Source organism: Glossina fuscipes, unplaced genomic scaffold (genome assembly GCF_014805625.2).
Source record: "Glossina fuscipes isolate IAEA_lab_2018 unplaced genomic scaffold, Yale_Gfus_2 1, whole genome shotgun sequence".
Classification (NCBI taxonomy): domain Eukaryota; kingdom Metazoa; phylum Arthropoda; class Insecta; order Diptera; family Glossinidae; genus Glossina; species Glossina fuscipes.
The window spans coordinates 38,602,118-38,622,954 of record NW_023998415.1 but is presented as its reverse complement, the minus strand read 5'-3'; the positions used below and the strand labels follow the sequence as shown (position 1 = coordinate 38,622,954).

The window sequence follows — 20,837 nt, the reverse complement described above, 5'->3', positions numbered from 1 at the left end:
TATTCGCAATTAAATTTAATGGCAATTAAGCCGAACGTCACGAAACCAAGTATAAATCGTTTCTACTCGGTTTTGGCTTTTTTTTTCTACGCTGAATTCACTTATTATTATTAGCTTATTCTTCTTCTTATTTACATTCACTATCCAGTAAAAACGGCGCTGGAATCTCATTTAACACCTTCACAGACAAGAAGGATATAGCATTCATTTTTATTGTAGTTCAAAATTACGCGCACGGTATACCAAATTCTAAGCCCAATTATATTCATCTATATTCATCTAGTTTTATGTATGTAAGTAAGAGCAATTAATTGAAAAGTTTAATCTATATTTTCATGGATAGTGAGATTCGTTGCATATATAACATTATACTCTGGCTATCCTCATAAAGTATGTCCAATCAGATTCTAGAAATCCCAACTAATTGTGAAAAAGCTGCCCATCTATTTTCGCACCTCATTGAAATTAATATATATACTCAAAAGCTAAGTGGTGCTTTACTTTTTTAGAGCACGCCTGCCATTTTGAATTTAAAAACACTCAGTAAGTACGCACTTAACTTAACAAAATGTCATCCTTTTTAGAGCTGCGTTATATTTTCATATATGGAGTACAATGGGTCTAATTATTATGAAGTATTGATCGATAGTTATGCAAATTAGACTGCCCACTTTTATCAGATTTTAAATTACAGGCGAATGATTGCTTCAATTAAGTTCAGAGTTCAGTGCAGTGTTCTGTTCAGCGCATGTTTTTCCTAACTGAAACATGCGCTGCTAGGCGAAGGATATTACGAAGGATATGTATATCAAGGCTTTTGAGATAAACAAATCAGTCAAAATATTTAAGTGCTTTTTAACTAACAAAGTGGTTAACAATTAAACAAATATATGTACATTCACTATATGGCAATGTTTAGGGATGCAGCTTTGTATATAAAATCAGCAAATAATTTTGCCTAGTTATTGTCTTCACAACCTCAAAATGTGTTTTAAATATTAAAAAGCGTAGAATAAAACTTTATACGCTCTCAAATTTCGGATTCCCACTTTACGCAGACAAGTGTGATTAGGTTAAATAGTGAACCAGAGAAGAAATATTCTTCTAGTCAATTTTTAGTCTCTTATAGTGTGCACAGCTCTTGGCAACTCTGAATGTAAACAACGTGCAAACAAAAAACAAAAAACGTGCGTTGTTCCATAAATATCAGCTGTTTCAGTTTTATTGACAAGTGGAATGGAGAAAGTGCCGGAAATTTTTTGCTAGACAATTTTTAAACAATTAAGAACGCTGGCATTTATTTATTTTTATTGATTTAACGGTTGGGCAGATACAATTTTTTCATTGTATTTGATATAAATAGGAGGGAGTGAAAGCGTTCGAAAAGCTCCAAAATCAAACAACATTATGGAAAATTTAAGGTAAATTAGAATTCAAAAAATGTGCTTCATATGATATCGGAAAGTACTTTATGTATTCATATGTACCTACCTATATAAGTGAAACGGGCATTTAGAGAAATGGACTGGTTCATGCATATAGTGTTTTACATGTGTGCCAATGCCTTCGAAATATCGGGTTGTCTTAATAAAAACTTTTATCTTTTTAATCTCTCGTTTAGAAAAAGAAAGTTTTTTGATTAAGTAATGCTTCTTAATGTAGCGAAGCGTAGCGTTATACTTATTATTTTCTTAATTATTTTATCTAAAACTACTATTATATCCCCTGAAGCATTGAAGGATTAGTAGTATGTTATTGGTATTATATATGTAGATATATATATATATATATATATATATATACGTAATAAATTGGAAACTAGAGGTATGGGCTATGTTTTATATACCGAGTCAAATATTCCAAGAATAAGATTGCTTACCTCTTTGTAGTATTAGAACATATTTATAGTTTTTATGATTTATCGGATATGCATATATTTGCGCAGCATTTTACGCGCGAAGGAGTAAGTTCAAATTACAAATATTACGCGCTTATACGCTGTTATCGTAAGAATCGAAATTCAACAGGTTCAACTTTCTCCGATAAAATACGAAGTTAATTGCTTTAGAATTAGGTGAAAGGAACGGCTGATATGCTACGTACCATAACGTTATTGGTTAACCAGGCATTATTTGAAAATAAACAACTTTGGCTCGCCAGAGCTTCTATACTATTTCTATTGCACACAATGTGTATATACGTTTGTGAGAAACGATGAACCAGATAATCAATAATAAAAATGCAAAAGATACAATCTTATTTTTTCGTAGTTTTGTTAAGTGTTTGACTTATCTTTAGGTGTACGGCCACATAATTAAGTTTCATATACTAAAAAATTCACTTATCTGATATCATTAATCAACTCTATCTGAATCTACTTTTTAAGATTCTTCTCTACTTTTCCCGCGATGTTAAGTAAAAGATTGTAAAGATGCCCTTTTAAGACCTTAGCACTACAAGTCGCGATAAGACGGTATCACTAATTGTTTATTCGAAACTATATAAATTCATGTAAACTTTAGTATAACTAAATGTGTATTCTACGTTTGCCTGTTGATGTTGAATAATGTTAAACTTTTCGGTAGAAATTATTTGAAATTAAAATGGAACACGTAAGGTAGCAAATGTGGGAATGGATTTTGTACCTTAAATAATAGATCGTTCGATACTTTTACATAATTTTAGGGAACATCTCTTGATTGGCTGTGGCAATCCTTTATTAGATATAGTGGCCAGTGTCGATAAGGATTTACTGGAAAGGTACAATTTAAAACCGAACGACGCAATCTTAGCCAGAGATGAGCACATGCATCTGTATAAAGACCTTGACGAGAAATATAATGCCGATTATATGGCAGGCGGTTCGGTACAAAACACATTGCGCGTGTGTCAGTGGATTTTGGGAACCCCGAAAGTAGCCACATTTTTTGGTTGTGTTGGTAAGGACGATTACGCGAAAATTTTGGAAAAAAAAGCCACCCAAGATGGATTAAATGTGCGTTACCAATATACAAACGAGGCGCCCACCGGTACTTGCGCTGTACTAATTACAGGTACTCACCGTTCTTTGTGTGCCCATTTGGCAGCTGCTAATCATTTTACTATTGACCATTTACAAAAGCCGGACAGCCGCCAGTTATTGGAAAGTGCTGACTATTTCTACATATCGGTGAGTTTCATAAAATCAAAACCGAACGGAAAAGAAAATAATATGTAATTATTTATCTTCATTATGTAGGGCTTTTTCCTTACCGTAAGTCCACCTAGCATTATAGAAATAGCGCGGTATGCGCACAAACGCAAACGCACATTTATGATGAACTTAAGCGCTCCCTTTGTATCGCAATACTACAAAGAACAACTAATGGCTGCCATGGTCTATGTAGATATACTTTTTGGCAATGAGGAGGAAGTCGAAACGTTCGCTCGCGAACATAGTTGGCATGCTAAAGATCGCAAGGAAATTGGTCAAAAATTATTGAGTCTGCCTAAAGAGAATTCTGAGCGCGAACGTATTGTTATTATCACACAAGGCCACTACCCAGTACTACTCTTCCAGGGTAATAATATTAAAGAGTTTCCCGTTCAACAATTGAGTCGGGAACAACTTGTTGACACAAACGGTGCCGGGGACGCGTTCGTTGGCGGTTTTTTGGCTCAATACATAAAAAAGAAATCCCTAGACGTTTGTGTGCGATGCGGCATTTGGGCTGCTTCACAGATCATACAACGCAGCGGCTGTACTTTTGAAGGCAAACCAAGTTTTCAAGAATGAAATCGCGAACACTATAGCTTTTTAATCTTTTATATTTTGAACACTTTTAAGAATCGCTGCAAGCTCGTCTTAAACTTCGAAAATGATGACATAGTCATTAGGTAACAGTTGTTTGCATTTCGCTTTATAACAGGGTTATCAGCGCCTCTAACTTTTTTTTTTTAACTTCCAAACTTAATTAATTGATATTTTTTCTTAATTTGCTTTAAATAAGTAAGATGGTTGTAATTATTAAGTTTATAGAAGGTATTTATTTTTGTTTTAACAGCACATAAGTAAATAATAAATTTGAGATTTTTCCTTTTTTTCGGTTTTTAAATAAGAATTTTGCACATACTATGTAAATAATTGTGTTATTTCTTAAATATTTTTTAAAGACAAAAAAAAGTAACGATTTAAAATAAACACAATTACTTTTTTTGTTTTTTTTTTTTATTATTTACAATCTTGTTATAATCGTCAGTAGCTGTATGTATAGCAAGGGATAGTCAAGAGAGGTACTGAGGTGCATTACTGTAACGAAATAAAACGTTTTTTTCGCTAATTGTCACAAACTAAATTGTCATTGTTCTAAAGATTGAAAATGTGTCTCAATCAGATACAACATTTTCAACTACAATGGATCCTTCTTGCTGTTGTTGTTGTTGTTGTTGGGTTTTCCGCCCTCTTGAAAAATAGACGAATCTTCCTGATTACACTTATATGTCGTAGTAGTAATGGAAAATTTACAAATTGATTTAATTATTTGGAAACATATATATATATATATATATATACACATATATATATGTATATACATACATATTTTCCCGACAGATAATGTTTTAAGCTGATTGATATCTGTTTAATATTTAGAAATTCTAATCTGAGAGATATCGCCAACCATATTGGTATCAGTACTTTCTGTCTCCGTCGACTCAATAGTTGAATTCGTTTAACTAATTTGTTTTGAAACTATCATAGATCTTTGAACTTTGAGCTAAATTAAATGCAATCTTCTTTCACATATATATAGTTAATGGTTTATTTGAAATATTTTTATAAATATTAGGAGAAAATAACGGATGATAAATTCGACCTAAGCCGATTCTTTTCTTACCCACCACTGACGCTGTAAGACTTTGTGTTTGTATGTATTATAAGCTGCTGTGGATCCCGAATGAAACTCGCTAAGGAAAATTGAATTTATGATTATATTTATGTATTTGGAAGATCGAAGCAGCCCGGATTGTATCGTTTCGTGGAATCATTGAAGCATTTTAATTTACTGAGATGCGATATTCAATGCTTGTGTGAAGGTTCCTTATTCAATTTTGAATCGCTTCCGCGAACCATTGCAGTAATATTTTCCTAGGGATATTTATTGGTTTCATTTGACAACCGTATCTTTTATTGCATGGCATGGCATGGCATGACATGACATGCTTCAATGTTGTCTTAATTAATAAGCTAACGGATGGACATATCTGAAGCGGTCTAGGATTTCAAATTATATTTTTTTGAGACTCAGGTATGGACCGCATTATAAATTTCGTAAAATATTTTTCAGTGGTGGGGTGGTGTAATATCTGCCTATGCTTGAGTGTAATTTAATATATCATATTTGGATTGTGCAGAAGTTGATCGGAAAAGGCTTAAATAGCATTTTTTTTTTCATTTGTTTATTTTTTTGTTCTTTTTTTTTTTTTTTCTTTTTGGAACTACATTCATAATGTTGAGCTTGGGATTATATGTAGTAAGTTCTTAAAGTTTTGATTACATTTTGTTTAGTTATAATAAATTTCATTTGAAAGATTATCCTCTCCTGCTGTTTAAGAATTTTTAAAGTGGAACAGTAGTGGGATTAATGAATATAATAAGCGCGAAGTAAAAATTATTACTATGGAAATACTTCCAGATTAATTAAATGAAAATGGAAAATTTGGAAAACTTGTAAATAGAGAATAAAATTACACAGTTTATGCAAAATAATGATTTACAATGTTTGAAAGATGAAAGAACTCGATGAAACCAATTCGATAAAAAAAAAAATAAAAAATAAAAAAAAATGCTATAAGTTATGTTTATTGTTGTCTGCGCTAAATTAATTTTAAAGAAAAAAGTGAAAAAATTAATTTCCTGTATTGTTGCCAGTAACGTTATTTGATAATTGACCGGGTACGGAAAATTGTGGTCGAAAATTGGCAAAGTTGCCAGCGGGACCGGCCGCAAAGCCCGGTAAAGTTGCACCCTGAAATCCAGTTGGGAACTGGGGCATCAATTGGGCTGTAATTTAAAACAAAATGTTAAGGTAATTGGCCCAGTTAATATCATTTGAAACGTACCCGCATTACTATTATTGCCGGCAGTAGCAGCTAAGCGTGATAATATGGAACGTTCGGACATTTGCAAACGTTGCGCCACCGGAGGACTGCGCGCCAAAGTGGCAGGTAAACGTGATACATCGCTTTTCATATCTGAAAGCAGTTCCTCTAGCTGATTGAGTACTTTATGCAAGACGGCATTGGCGGGCTTATTGCCTGCCAACGACTCCTTGCTCAAATGCTGGTGCGACTCGGCTAAGCATTCTACTTCAGCGAAACGAGCATTTAAAGACATAGCTGGATGCGTAGGATCTTGAGACAAATTAAGGAATGCCGCTCGACGTAATTGTTCTTCAATCACCAACGACTGTTCAAGCAATTTAAAACGTCTAGCTAAAAATTTATTTTTTATTTCCAAAAAATTGCCTTTGCCCACATCCATCTTGAAAGGCTCGTTTATAATCGCAAACCGAATATCGTTCTGTATGTCCTGCCAACGTCCATAACCATGTGTTACTATCCCGGCCAATAACCAATAGTCGTGGCGACGGTGCCAGATTTCATATTCGCGGCCGGGCACGGCTGCTTTTTCTTCATTTAGCCATAGTGTATGCAGTTCGGTGAAACCACCATCGGCAATATTAAACATAAACTTTCGTTTTAGAACTTCTAAGCTTTCTTCAATTTTCGGTTTATTATTATTTTGTTGATTAGAGCCACTAGCAATAGCTTCATAAGTGGTAACTTTGGCGGATGATGTACCAGGTTTTTCAACTTCTCCATCATCCTTAATTATTAATACATCGTCGTCATCGTCATCGATGATTTCAGTTTTAGTGGGTTCTGCTTTCGGTCTAGATTCGTCATTGGATTTAGTGTCTTTATTGATGGACGAATCTTCTTTATCATCTTTTGGCTTATCTTCTTTATCTGGTTCATGTTCATCCTCCTTTTTAATTTCACTCTTGTCCTGCTCAGATTTCTCCTCTTTAATTTCTTTAGCATTTGTAGCTGAATCAGCTGTTTCTTTGTTCTTGTCGGCTAATTCGGAGGTCTCGGTCATATTAGGTTTATCTTCTTTCTTTGTTTCTTCGCCAATAGACTTTCTATCTTCAGCCTCAGATTCTTTTTTAATATTTTCCTTTTCGCCAACGCAACTTGTTTTGTCGTCCGCTTTCTCAGACGCTGGGGCTGGACTCGGGGCGGCACTTGTGGCGGGTGTGGCACTAGTGCTAGTTGTAGCACTCTTATCTTCCGCCTTTATCACGTTTGGGTCTCCATCAGTATCTTCGGTTTTTGGTACTCCTGGTTTTACGGGTTCGCAAGGCTTTAAAATCAACTCTGGCATACTATAATAGCCATTAATATGCTCAAACTCTTGTACTTTTTTGCGAATCAATGACATAACACCGACACGGGTAAGAACGTGCTGTCGAGAAAGTCCTTCTCTAGGCACACCGTCTGCGAAAGTTTCAGCATTGTCAGCTCCTGGTTCGCACAAATGCCGCATGAAGAGAGAAACATAAGCTTTGAAATTCCGTTCGGATTTTCCACGCAGATCTCGCACTAACCACTGCGAATTGAAAGCATCTTGCGGTGGCATACCGTAACGCATAATAGCGTTTAAGAAACTCTTGCGTTGACGAGCATTAAAACCTAACACCTCTATGTTACCGCCAACTCTAGCCAAAAGCGGTGGTAAAGGACGATCATCTCGGCGCTCTATGCGTCGTTTTGCCTTACGTCCTTCCCCACCATTCTGCTCATCAAAGTCGTCATCACCGCCATCTTCATCGGAGCCTGCCGAGTAATCAGAATTATATTCGGAAGCATTATCTTGCCAATTGCTATCATCTCTCGCTGTGTCAGCCGGGACTACACCTCCATCAGTGTAGTTAACTTGCTTGCGCACACGTTTGCCTTTGCCCAAGGTACGAGCCACATCCTCTTGATGCTGTTCGTAATGATGTCGCAACAGCTTCACCCAATAAGCAGGATCTGAATTTTCTGCCTCTTGTTTTATAATTTCTGTTTCTTCTTCCTCATCTTCTTCTTTGGTGGCATACGAAGCCACTTTAAAAGAGGATAAGTATTCATTAGCCCACGACTCTTTCTCTTCAATACCCCTGTTGGAGCGATCCAGAAGTTCAGCTACTGCCTTGTCATCATAATGAATGGCTTCCTCTTTATCATCCTCTTTAAAAAGCTCCTCAGTACCAAAACGCAAAATATCGTCCAATTCTTGTTTAGTAAAATTCGCTCCTTTTCCACCCATGCCAGGGCGTACTACAAGATGCGTTAACATCATTTTGCGTTTAGCCACCTGTGTGACTCGCTCTTCAACCGAATTCCTCGTAACAAAGCGATAAATCATAACCTTGTTTGCTTGACCAATACGATGGGCCCGTGAAAATGCCTGAATATCATTGTGAGGATTCCAATCGGAATCATAAATTATTACAGTGTCAGCAGTTGCCAAATTAATACCCAAACCACCGGCCCGTGTACTCAGTAGAAAGACAAACTGTTGAGCTCCCGGAGCATTAAAGCGATCGATAGCCTCTTGACGCAAACCACCGGTAATACCACCATCGATGCGTTCGTATTTGTAACCTTCACCTTCTAAAAAGTCTTCCAATATATCCAACATTTTTGTCATTTGGGAGAAAATTAACACACGATGACCCTGCTCTTTAAGTTGTTTTAGCATTTTCGCTAACAATACTAATTTCCCCGCCGCCTTAGTTAGTGATGATACTTCATATAAACCACCGGCAGTAGTGGGAGCTTCTTCAGCGGCCGAGGGGAACAAATATGGATGATTACAGCACTTCTTCAAATCCATCATGACATTAATCAGTGAGCACGAGTTTCCTCCGCTTTTAGAATTCAAAGCCTCGTAATTTTTAGTCAGAATGAATTTATAAAATTTCTTCTGCAAAGTAGATAACTCTACGCGAACAATAAATTCCGATTTTGATGGCATATTTTTTAGAACGTCCGTTTTCAACCGTCGTAACATATGAGGACCCAACATCTCATGTAATCGTTTTACTTGTTCTTCTTTAGAAACGTCAGCGAATTCGTTTTGGAAGGCATTCAAATCATTGAATTTCTCCTTGTTTAAAAAGTTCAGCAAGTGAAACAGTTCTTCGAGATTGTTTTGTAACGGAGTACCAGTTAGGAGTAATTTGTAAGCGATATTATAACTATTTAAGATACGGAAGAATTTACTTTGATTTGACTTTAAGCGATGGGCTTCGTCAACAACCAACACAGCCCAATCTATAGAGCCCAAACAGGCTGCGTCCATTGAGATTAGTTCATAGCTGGTAAGGAGAACATTAAATTTGTATTGATTGGTACGCAAACGAGACGCCTTGCCGCCACGGATCGCACCCTCTTCAAACGAAAGCTCATTTTCTCTGATGACAGCACGCGAATCTTTATCGCCAACATAAGTAATGCAATAAAAATCGGGAGCCCAAAGCTCAAATTCACGTTCCCAATTAATTATAGTTGACAATGGTACTGCCACTAGGAAAGGACCTTTGCAATGGCCTTCCTTATATAAAGAATACAGAAAGGTAACTGTTTGTATGGTTTTACCTAAACCCATTTCGTCAGCCAAAATAGTGTCCACCGCGTTGCCCCAAGAGTAACGTAACCAGTTAATACCATCAATTTGATATGGATGCAATTGCATGCCTGTACCCTCCAAGAAAGGTGGCTGACCTTCGTATTTCTTTTTTAAATCCGTAGTAGGCTTCTCGGGCGGAGGAGTATAACGTCTTACTGGACGCTCTTCATCTTCCAGCTCTTTGACTTTGCTTTTACGACCTTTCTTTTTCTTACCTAAACGAGCTTCAGAAGTGCACACAGCTCTCAAATCCAGATAGTAATCCACAGCTTGTTTTAAACCCGGTATATCGTCGGTTTCATCTTCCCAGGTGGATTTGTCGTAAGGTAAGTCGCGCCACTTAACCAAATACATAGTAGTACCATCTCTAGCTGTGCGATGATTAATAACTCTTTGGACTATCAACCATTCCGGCTTGACCCCATTGCGATAAAAACGTTCCTCCAAATCCTTTTTATACTGTTCATCTTCATCGTCACCTTGGATACCGCCTTTTGCCTTATGGCGTTGTATGCGTTGATAACGAGAATCAGCCTCATCCAAAGTTTCTTCAAATTTCGGAGGTTCTTCCATATCATATTTGCGTTGGAAAGAACGAATCATTAACGGGTGATGAACATCCATTTGCACTTCAGAAATCCATTCACAATGCCAATAGGACATGTTGTGCCATTTCACAAAATATTCGCGCATTCTCATCTTTGGTTTTTTTGAAGTTGAGGACTCTGTTGATTCAGCCCAACGCCAAGTGATAATTTTTTCAGCCTTACCCGTTAGTGGAGGACAACTGCAGCGTGGACATTTCCAATCGCCATCGGGTATGGTATCCAAAGGTGGATTCAGACAGAATGTATGGTATGCCGATGGACACGAATCGCAGCAAAGCAATTCACCACCATCTTTACATACTCGGCAAAATTCTTGATGTTCATCGTCATCATCTTCTTCAGCAGCGCCGCCATCAGCTTCGCAATGTGGACAAGACCATTTGCCCTCGGGAGCTTCATCCAACTCTGGCTCCAAACATACCAAATGGTACGCTCTAGGGCAGGTGTCGCACAAAATTATCTCGCCTCCCTGTTGGCATACTTCGCAATAATCCTGATGCTCATGTTCGCCCTCCTCACCATCAGGAAAACGGTTAGTAGTTTTAAGTTTTTTCTTCTTTTTAAATTTATTACCAATTTTGGTCTTGGCCTTTTTCTTTACGACAGGAGCTCCATCCTCACCTACGCTACCAGATGTTCCTGCGACAACTGCACTTCCTTCGCCCGCATTTGCTGAATTACTTGCTGCCACCGTAGAAATACTGGGTATATCTTTTTCATCGGTACTGTCATCTGATTTTTGAAGCATTTTTTCAAATTCTAAATCCGAATCCCTTTCAGAAGCACCGCTGACATCTTGATCGTCATCCGAACTACCTCGCTTACGTTTACCGAATTTTATTTTTAAAGTGGGCACTTTGCCCGAGGAACGACGACCCTTCTTGCCTGGTCCACGGCCACCGCGCTTGCGACGTCCTCTCGACATTTCCTTTTCCTCTTCTTCATCGTCTTCTTCCTCTTCTTCCTCGTACAAATCATCGGGCTGAAACAATCACGAAGACATAAGGAATGAATCGTATCTACTTGTTAATCGTCTATTACCTTTTCATTTCGAGACGAACGTGAGGATCTTGGTTCATCGAGATCCTCGCGTACTTGTTGTTGCTGTTCAGTCAATAAATTGGGATGGGCGTCGGAAAACTCACGCCATTTAGCTGCCACCAGCATCATTACCTTAGGTGCTGGAATTTTCGGATTCTCTTTTTGTAAAATTGGGCGAACGTGTTGAGCAAATGCTTTATATGTAGTTAAATTCTGCAAATCAGTTTCGGTGAAATCAATGTCTACATCTACTACATTTAGGGCGGAACAAACGTCTTCCACTGACGGCATGCCTAAAACATGGAATGTTTGGAGAATTAAAAAAAAAAATAATAATATTAATAATATAACAACATTTGCTAAGCAGAACGTATACCTGATGACGACGATTCTTTTTCTTTGTTTGACTTCTCCACATCTTTCCGTTTACGGCCTCGTTTTGAAGAGGACGAAGTAGTGGTATAGTCAGCATCGTCATCATGTTGAAGGAAATCGCTGTCATCTTCACTTTCGTTTCTCTTACGTTTCTTTTTCTTGCGACCCTTTTCCTCACCCTTTTTTGTCTTCCTTTTTTTGCCTTTCTTCTTTTTACGCGTATCTTCTGGATCATAATCGTCGTCCTCATCGTTCTATAAAATGCATACGTGAAGCGAGCAGTAATATCTTAGCAGTGATCAAAAACTTACATTGGGCTTTAACGGTGCATCAGAATCATTCGATAGTTCAGCTACTTGGGCAGATTCGTCTAATGGTTCTTCCTCTTCTAAACAACAAATAAGAATTTTTATTAATGCAATTTGAAATTTATAATAGAGTTGCGCATGGGAGAGTGCGTGTACGCGTGTGTGAAGAATTCGAAATGCACCCAAATTGTGTATCATTAGCGATGAGTGTATGTTTTTATTTAAAAAAAAAAAAAAAAAAAAAAAAAAAAAAAAAGATTTATAATCTGTAGGATACTTACACGTTTTTGTTGGAATTAACAATATATCACCAATGGGAAGGAAAGGGAAGAGGCACGAAATCTTGACAATAATTTCATTATTTCAATGCAAATTTTAAAAGCGCTTTAAAAAAAAATCTTAACTGTTGCTTGCAACCCCAAATTTAAGAAGTACGTGCGTCATAATCATCAACAAAACGAACGAGCACCCTTGTCTGAATCTATGTATCGAAAATGCTATTTGAACACATACCTCCGGCGTCTTTATTGTTTCGCTTAAACACAATGCCCGTCACTTGGGACATTGAACTGATCTTTACGATAAAAAAAAAATTGAAGAAAAAATAATAACAGAAGATTCTCGTTGACTATACTTTTGTTTTGGATACTCGCAAAGGTTATTGTACGTTCACATCGCACATCCAATCCTACATATATATATATATATATATATATATATATATATATATATATATATCTATAGAAAGCACATTCGCACATACGGAAGATGTTTCCTTCATTCTTACAAACAAATACACACATGTCCATATGAACACAGGTCAATATTATGCACAGCTCCGCTTTAACAAGCCTGCACAATAACAACGCAGAAGACAAAAGAATTTAAAACACACACTACACATATAAGCGTGCCTGCATACACGCACAACAGGTGTGATCTCAAAAGAAAAACGTATACAGATACAATAACAATATAAATGCAAGTTGATCTCAGAATTGAACATCTGGCATTTCTCATCGTCGACATAGGCATTGAAAAATTAAATCTTCGTTCATCACTCCACCCAAGCCATATAATAAAAATCGTGTATCGGATATCTTAACTGAAAATGATAAATAATTATCCAAACCAACCAGATCAGATCGGACCAGACTAAAAAAAAAAAAAAAACACATTGTCGCACCACAAAAATATAGAACAATTTAAATGCTATATAAGAGAGCATTCAAATAGATTTATTCAAGATTCATTGATTTTAGATTCAATGACTACGCGAATTTAATTTGTTAATTCACTTTTCTCATTTCTGATCTATGAGAATTGGTAATTAGGCGGTTTTGCGTCTCTGATAGTTGGCAGCAAGTAAGGACGAACTTATTTCCATTTCTAAAACAAAAATCTTTGCATCCCACCTCCCACCCATAAGTCAGAATAAAAAAAAAAAAATTTTATATTATAATTTTTAAGCCAGTATTTAACAACAAATGTAAGCAACGCAAACTTTTTCACTCTTCACTCTTTTAATTGTTGCGATCATGGACATGCGCTAGTACCCAATGAATATGGACAGACAATACCAAATGTTCAATAAATGTATCTAAAAAAGAACGAATGTAAACGCTTGACTTAAGGACCACAAATTATCAGTCTTTAACGCCTGAAAAATGAATATTTTTATTTCGAAGTTTTAGTAAAATGATTTCCAAGGTTTTCTTTCTTCTCTTTATGTTACGACAATTTTTGAAACTAGAATTTTTTTAAAAAATTTATCAATTATTCTCAGCATTCGGTGCATCATTCATTCAGCGTTAGTGATAATTTTTGATTTCCACGTAATCGATTCCTCCCTTAGCAATTTTTTCATTGTTAATTAATTCATTCATAATTCGTAAGTATTAGGTGACTATTGATTATTGATTATTTACAATATAAGGTATTTTTTAAGCACATAAGGGAACCCACCCCGCTTCAAAGTTCCCCATATATCCGTTAGAGAAATTAAAATTTTCTTAGAGTAGGTAGACTTTGATAAAAGTAGAAAAATTCACCTTAACTATACTTTTGTTTTTGTTTTTTCTTTATTAAGTTATTTTTCTACATACACATATCCGCCTTGACCTTTTAGAAAATGTCAAGAAATTTTACAAAATTTCAAAAATCGTTTAAAATCACTGATGAAAATATAGACAGACCTATGGACGGACAATAGAATATCTCTGAACTGATGCGGGCGGGATCTTGATTTATGAATCATAAATATTTTTGCTTTATAAAGAGTTTTGATGCAAAGATAGACAGACCTATGGACGGGCAATAGAAATATCTTTGAATTGATGCGGGCGGGATCTTGATTTATGAATCATAAATATTTTTACTTTATATAGAGTATCGAACGCATGCTCTTCTTTGATATTGTAAACAGAAAAGTAAAATGTTTCATTCCATGGATGTATGTGTGGGGCGTAAAAATTGGATTCAAAATTTTTATAAATTAAAAAATGAAAATGTTAATTTTTTTTTTTTTTTTTTTTTTAAATAATTCTCTAAAACTTTATTTAAAGAATTTTATTTTAACTTACAAAATAAATCAAACTCGTGTTTATAGATGTATTTTATATATATATATATACATTACGTGTGCATGTATGAGGTTATGTTAAACAACTATATAAATCCATCATTCCCTTTTATACGAACTTTAATAACTTTTCAGCAAAAATTTGCTTTTAAAGATACGCAATGGGTTGCTTATATTTATGGTCGGTTATATAATTACAATAATATTTTACGTGTACGTAAATATCTGTTAATATAAACTTGTTACATTTCAAAATCTTGATCATTTATTTTTAACAACAAAACAAATTTCAATTAAATAATGCATATGTATACCTCTTTTTATACATTTATTTATTTATTTATTTATTTATTTATTTATTTATTTATTTGTATTATTTATTTCATCTTTATTCATTGTTCATAGTTCCGTCTGTACCACCTAGAAAAGCCGATCGTAATCTTCTCAGTATATCTCACTGTATACCTACTACCTATATATATATATATATATATATATATAAACAAATTCAAATGAAAAATGCAACTTTTGCAAGCAATTATTTGGAAAAACGGCACGGCACTTAAGCAATTTTTTGTTCTTCCCATAATTCCAATGCATCTCACAAGCACATTTTTTATTCATATCGTAAACAGATTTAACGTTAACCGTTCTACTATAACTTTGATGCATTTAACTGAATACCCTGCTTTCATTCACATTCGTCACACACACCCCCCCCCCCCCCCCCCCATCACTAATAAAAAAAAAATTTTTTAATGTATTTATCACAATTATAATGTACATGGCTCCAATTAGAGGAGCGATGGATGAAGCCGAAAATGATAATAAGCAGGCGCATAAATATATGTTGGGGGGGAGGGGGGGTGTTAAATTCGTTTCACGGTCCCCACACAATATCTAAGAAACTCAAATTATTTCAGAAAAAACTTGATCATACCTTACTCACAATCTCTAATAAATAACGAAACTGGATCGTTTAAAAATTCTATGCAAAAACAAAATCCGCTGATCGGCCGGGTAGATTTTAAAATTGAAAAAGGACCAATTCATCACACTAATGAATTCATTCATTCACATTCATCTATACATCCACTGCATTCAGTGCACACTGTACGTACATCCTTTTTTTTTTTTTTTTTGTATCTACTAACATATCAGTCTCTGTGGAACGATTAAAAGATTAACCGATAATTACTCGGAATTTGGCTAAGAAAAGCGTAGGATTTTTTTTCAACAGCATTAACTTACGAACGGCCCTTATTTGAGTTGGATGTGTTTATTTTTGATTATGAAGCCTAGGAAAACGTAATTATTGAAAACACGGTTTACATGTACGTAAACAAGTTTTCTATATTCGCGCTGCAGCGAATGAATAATTCGACTCATCAACGAAGTGCATGGGAAACGCAGGTTGGGGGGTATCATGTTTTTCTCATTGGCTTTACGGCGGACACAACATCAGTTCATTTTCGTTGCTAACATTACGAGAACGCTTTAAAATTTATTGATCAGTTGGTCTTAATCCACTTGCAGTCACGTCACATTAATGTCCGAATATTAAATAAACAAATTTCCAAATTTTACATCCATCGTAACATTATCTTGATTAGGAATCGGCCGAGTTGTTTTCAATTGATGCCCGATGCCAGGTGTAAAAACTGCATATCCTTGTCTTCATTCATTTTGTCAAAACCCTTGGGGGCAAAGCCTAGAAGGAGAAAGCTTCAGCAGATACCACCACAAAAGTAAATACATTCTTGATCGGCATGAAATTCTGAGTTGATTTAACCATGTCCGTCTCCACATATATAATCGCTTTTGTAAACATTCTCCTGACCTCCAAAAATTGAAGTTAATGACTTGAGATTTGGCAGAAACTTTGGCTTGGTCAAACGACACGCCTACAACACACGCACACATATACAGCAAATAAGGTGAACACCTTTTATTTCTGCGTTTTTTTGCATGTTACTCATAACGTACGTCATATACTAAAAATAGATAAGATCAGTCACGCCCATCCAAAATTATAGAGCATGAAAATGTAGTTTCTTCTCCTCTTTTGGGATACCGATGACGATCATAAAAGATTCGGTCACGACCGAATATAATTTCTTTCTGTCTTCTTGTTACTTTTTCTAATCTTTCACTCAATATTAAGGTGTTTTGAATCAGTTTTACGACTACATTTTACACTTGTTTTGACCAAAATGCACGTTCTTGCAGTTGGTTTCAAGATATATCCCAAGACCAAGGTTCGTTCCATCAATGTTTCTTTCTTTATTAAAACGACAAATTCAATTCGATGTTTTCATGATGCATGTTGCACTTATGTCATTTGGATTAAAGAGCTTCGTCTGACTGTTCTTCCATATATATGTAAATGTTATTGACACAATAATCTTATTGTCGCAAATCTTATTAATTTTCAAAATTCAATGCCATGATTATTATTCCGAATCGTATTAAGGTTTCTTATTTCTCGGGTCCAATATTACCGATATTTGTACGCTACACTTGTGATACCGAGTAAATTAAGTATGCACGATTTTATGTAATGCACAAAAGAAAGCCTTAAAATTGACCCTTTAGAATATTCCAAAGAAATATAACACCACTAAAGTAACTTTCAAAAAAAAAAAAAAAAAAAAAAAAAAAAAAAAAAAAAAAAAAAAAAAAAAACATTTTTTTAAGACTGCGAAAGATGTGTGAGAGATTAGTGGATCGTGGGATATCGTATGAAGGCCTCAATTTCTGTTTGCTTGTTATGCTATGTTATGACATTTGTTCTTATTTCTTCATTTGTAAAGGAAGAATTCAGAAAGCAAGTCAAGGAGAATTGAAAAAAAAAAAGTCTTATCGTCGACTCGTCGCTTTAATGATATGCGGTGCGCGTGCGACAGACACGTAGTCAACAAACAAATTCAAGGAAAGTACTCCTTAAAGGGGATTAATAATAATTTCTCTCCTTCTTCTTCTTTCACACCAGCAAAAGAAATCTAAACATATGAATTATCGTATAGGATGCATGCCTATTAATAAAAGGGCGAAAGAGAGGGAGTGGGAGGGGGTAAGTTCTCGAGCGATGGTCAGACAAACTTGTCGTAATATGTTTTTCTCCTTTGTTTTTTTTTTTTTTTTTTCTTTCTTCCTAACATCCCTTACGAAATTCACATAAAAAGAAGATTTCGGCACTGCCCTCCCCCTTCCTTATCGGTGTGAAGAGGGTATAAAAATTATAATCAAATTTTATGTTCTAACGATTTTCTATTCTTTTCTTTCTTTTTTTTTTTTTTTGTTATCGGCATATTTCCGGGTGATACAAATTAAATCATCCGAACATTTTGAGGAGGCAACTGATCGTGAAACCAATAAGATTTGATCGCTCGTTCATTCGCTTTAATATCAGAGAGAAAAAGGCAGCCGGCGTGCTTTGCATAAATGAAACAATAAAACTCAATAGGAAATGTAGATTTTTTCTTTCTCAATTTCTTAAGAATTGCACAAGGGTGATTTTTTTTTTTTATTATTTTTTCCTTTCTTTTAACAATTTATATAAATTTTATATAGTTTTTATTATTAATTAATATAGTCGTAAAATTTATTTATATAAGAGCAAAATTGTATTTCTTTTCTTTTTTAATATGGAATAAGCAAAAAAAAAAACAAAAAAAAAAAAATTAAATAATAATAATAAAATTAAAAGAAAAATAGATAAGTTTCTGTAATAAAATAGTAATTAAAACACTATGCAACAAATGCTTAAAAATTCAATAATAATAATAATAATAATAATAATGAAAACTCAATATATATAAATGTTATGTATGTATAGTATGTATAATATAACATGGATAAAAAATGACAAATATTATTATTTATTTATTTATTTATTTATTTATTGATTTATTTATTGATTTTTTTTTCTTTTTTTGTTTGCTTTGTTTTTGATTTTGCGAAATGTTTAAATACAAAAGAAAGAAAGGATATTAAAAGTAAAAAGGGGAGAAGAAAATGGCTTAGGAAAATGATTTCCTAATAAATTTCAAATAGTTTTCAAAAAATATCTGCTACCAGCAGTTAGTCGCAGTAAAAAAAACGAAATTAAAAGAATTGATTAATGATGTGAAATATTTTGTGCCAAAATATTGATTGAACTTAAGAGCAAAAGAGAACACGATCAATAAATATAGTTTATCATCAAATGGTTCTCAGAAAATAATCAATATCGCTGACTATCAAGGGTAACTCCAAAAGCATTCTTGCTATCATTTAATTTATTGTAAATCTTGGTGGAATTTCCCTTTACTACTAACCCACTCACTCACTCATATATGATCCTGATGCTATAAACAAGCTTTTATACCCCTAGCATACAAATTTTCATCATTTTTTTCAATAACCAGTGAGTTTAGCATCTGGCAAAAAAAAATCATCATAAAGATCGATCATCCATCCATATCACTTTTAGCAAATATAATGCACAAATTTTGTTAATCTCCGCAATGAATCATGAATACATAAGCAAGTGCATCCTTCGAATTCGATTCTGATTCGAATCGAATGATATAACAATGTAGAGGCAAGGACGAACACATGAAATAATAAGTTTTTTTTTTTTTTTCTAATTTTCTTTGCTGTAGAAAAGTGATAACAGCATCTTCTGCTTACTGACTGATAGACTGATTAATTTGTTGAAGACCGACGATTGTAGAAAACTAAGTACATTTTTTTTTTGCTTGAAATTAATAAAAAATTTTAATTTAGAATAGAAATTTGAAATATTTTTTTTTTATCAATTTTATTAGTCATATTTTCCAAGCATTGGAAAAATCCCATCCTTAACACACACAAAAAAAAAAAAAAAAGAATAAAAAAAAATTTTTCAGAGCCTAAAGAGAACATCTTGCTTGCTTAGCATGAAATAGTCATAGCGGGGGGCACAGCCTAGCGTACACTTAAAGACACATCTTATTATGTAGGCTAATTTCAAACATTCGAGCGCAAAAAAAACGCATCGCTTTCTTAATCCCTTTTTTTTTTTTTGTTACATTCTTTCTTTGCGACTTGCAAATATTCGGAAAGGGTCAAAGTTTTCAACTTTAATAAAAAACAAAAAAAATAAAATAAAATAATAATTGGATGATAATTAAGGTTATAAAACTAAATTATAACACATAATAGCAAAAATACATTTTTTGTCATTTTTTATATGTTTTTTACTATTCAGTTTTGAGGGTGTGCCGGTCGAGCGAAGGAGGGGAGGGCCGGGGGTCCATTTTTTGTTTTCTTTTTTGCATATCTTTCCAAATTAATAATTATTTTATTTAAATGTATATGTATATATATATATATATATATATATATATATATATATATATATGTATGTTTTGTATATAAATGTATTTTTATTTTTAATTTTTATTACATATAAAAAAATTCTCTTTTTTTATAGGATTTTTTTAGTATGCTCCCAAATAAAGTGCTTCTTCTTGTTTTACCTTAATACTATTTATTTAACAGTTTCGCCTAATTCAGTTTTTTTTTTTTTCTTCTTTCTTTTCAGTTATCATATTTCTTTTCTTTTCTTAATTTTTATTTTTATTTATTTTTTTTTTTTGCTTTCTTTCTTTAATAGATCGACTATTTCCGTAAGGATTGTGAGAAGAAGTCAAAAGGAAAAAATTAGAAGATGTATATGTGTGTTTGTGTGTGTACTCGTGCAAGACCAATGCTACTAAAGATTAAATTCAAAACGTCTTTTCAACTTGAAAACTTTACTACCGTTATAATAGTTCAATGTTAACTATAAACGTTTCCGAAAATGAAAAAGGCAAAACGGGAATAAAAATGTTGGCATACATTATTTATTAGCGGACGAAGAACGAATTGTATTGAATTTTCTGTTTAATGAAAAACGTGCAGCAAGACTGAGGCAATATGCGTGGATAAGATATAGATCGACTTCGTTTAGTTTTATTCTGAGATTAAATTTTTATATCCTAGGTTTGCTGATGCTGCCGACAATAAACTTTTCTTTTTCTACAACTTTTTTTTTAACATACCTTTCCACAATTCACATGCAATGCCTCCCTCCCTCTGTCCCTTCCTCTGCATTCTGTTTTACTTATAATCAATTTTCAAATATAGAATGTATTTATCTATCTATCTATCGATGATTGCCTCTATATAGTAAATATCGC

At 34.1% G+C, this 20,837-nt stretch overlaps 2 protein-coding genes across 5 annotated transcripts in view; one reads left to right on the top strand and one right to left on the bottom strand.

Annotated features, from left to right (window-relative positions):
• The first annotated feature begins 1,299 nt into the window (after nucleotides 1-1,299).
• LOC119631266 (adenosine kinase) lies at nucleotides 1,300-4,203 on the top strand. 3 transcript variants are annotated; one of them, XM_038023317.1, is made up of 3 exons: nucleotides 1,300-1,421; nucleotides 2,686-3,169; nucleotides 3,239-4,203. In XM_038023317.1, exons 1-3 carry the CDS (start codon nucleotides 1,408-1,410, stop codon nucleotides 3,773-3,775), a joined length of 1,035 nt encoding a protein of 344 aa, XP_037879245.1. In that variant the 5' UTR covers nucleotides 1,300-1,407; the 3' UTR covers nucleotides 3,776-4,203. The 3 variants fall into 3 exon arrangements, with proteins under 3 accessions (XP_037879245.1, XP_037879243.1, XP_037879244.1); XM_038023315.1 differs by lacking the exon at nucleotides 1,300-1,421 and adding an exon at nucleotides 2,446-2,612; XM_038023316.1 differs by lacking the exon at nucleotides 1,300-1,421 and adding an exon at nucleotides 2,509-2,617.
• Nucleotides 4,204-5,685: 1,482 nt separating this feature from the next.
• LOC119631263 (chromodomain-helicase-DNA-binding protein Mi-2 homolog) overlaps nucleotides 5,686-20,837 on the bottom strand; it is a 48,956-nt gene continuing 33,804 nt past the window's right edge. For both annotated transcript variants that reach the window (XM_038023311.1, XM_038023310.1), the window contains exons 2-6: nucleotides 12,054-12,130; nucleotides 11,744-11,996; nucleotides 11,368-11,660; nucleotides 6,100-11,308; nucleotides 5,686-6,040 (exon numbers count right to left, since the gene is read on the bottom strand). In XM_038023311.1, coding sequence (XP_037879239.1) covers nucleotides 5,886-6,040; nucleotides 6,100-11,308; nucleotides 11,368-11,660; nucleotides 11,744-11,996; nucleotides 12,054-12,130 — 5,987 coding nt within the window. In that variant the 3' untranslated portion in view covers nucleotides 5,686-5,885. The remainder of the gene's footprint in view (nucleotides 6,041-6,099; nucleotides 11,309-11,367; nucleotides 11,661-11,743; nucleotides 11,997-12,053; nucleotides 12,131-20,837) is intronic.

What these genes read in the sequence shown, in the direction of transcription:
- LOC119631266 (XM_038023315.1), top strand. Translation starts at nt 2,557, where the DNA reads ATGTTGAATAATGTTAAACTTTTCGGTAGAAATTATTTGAAATTAAAA. An exon ending in TTGAAATTAAAATGGAACAC is followed by an intron (nt 2,613 to 2,685) that starts GTAAGGTAGCAA and finishes ACATAATTTTAG; the next exon opens with GGAACATCTCTTGATTGGCT. An exon ending in CTGACTATTTCTACATATCG is followed by an intron (nt 3,170 to 3,238) that starts GTGAGTTTCATA and finishes TTCATTATGTAG; the next exon opens with GGCTTTTTCCTTACCGTAAG.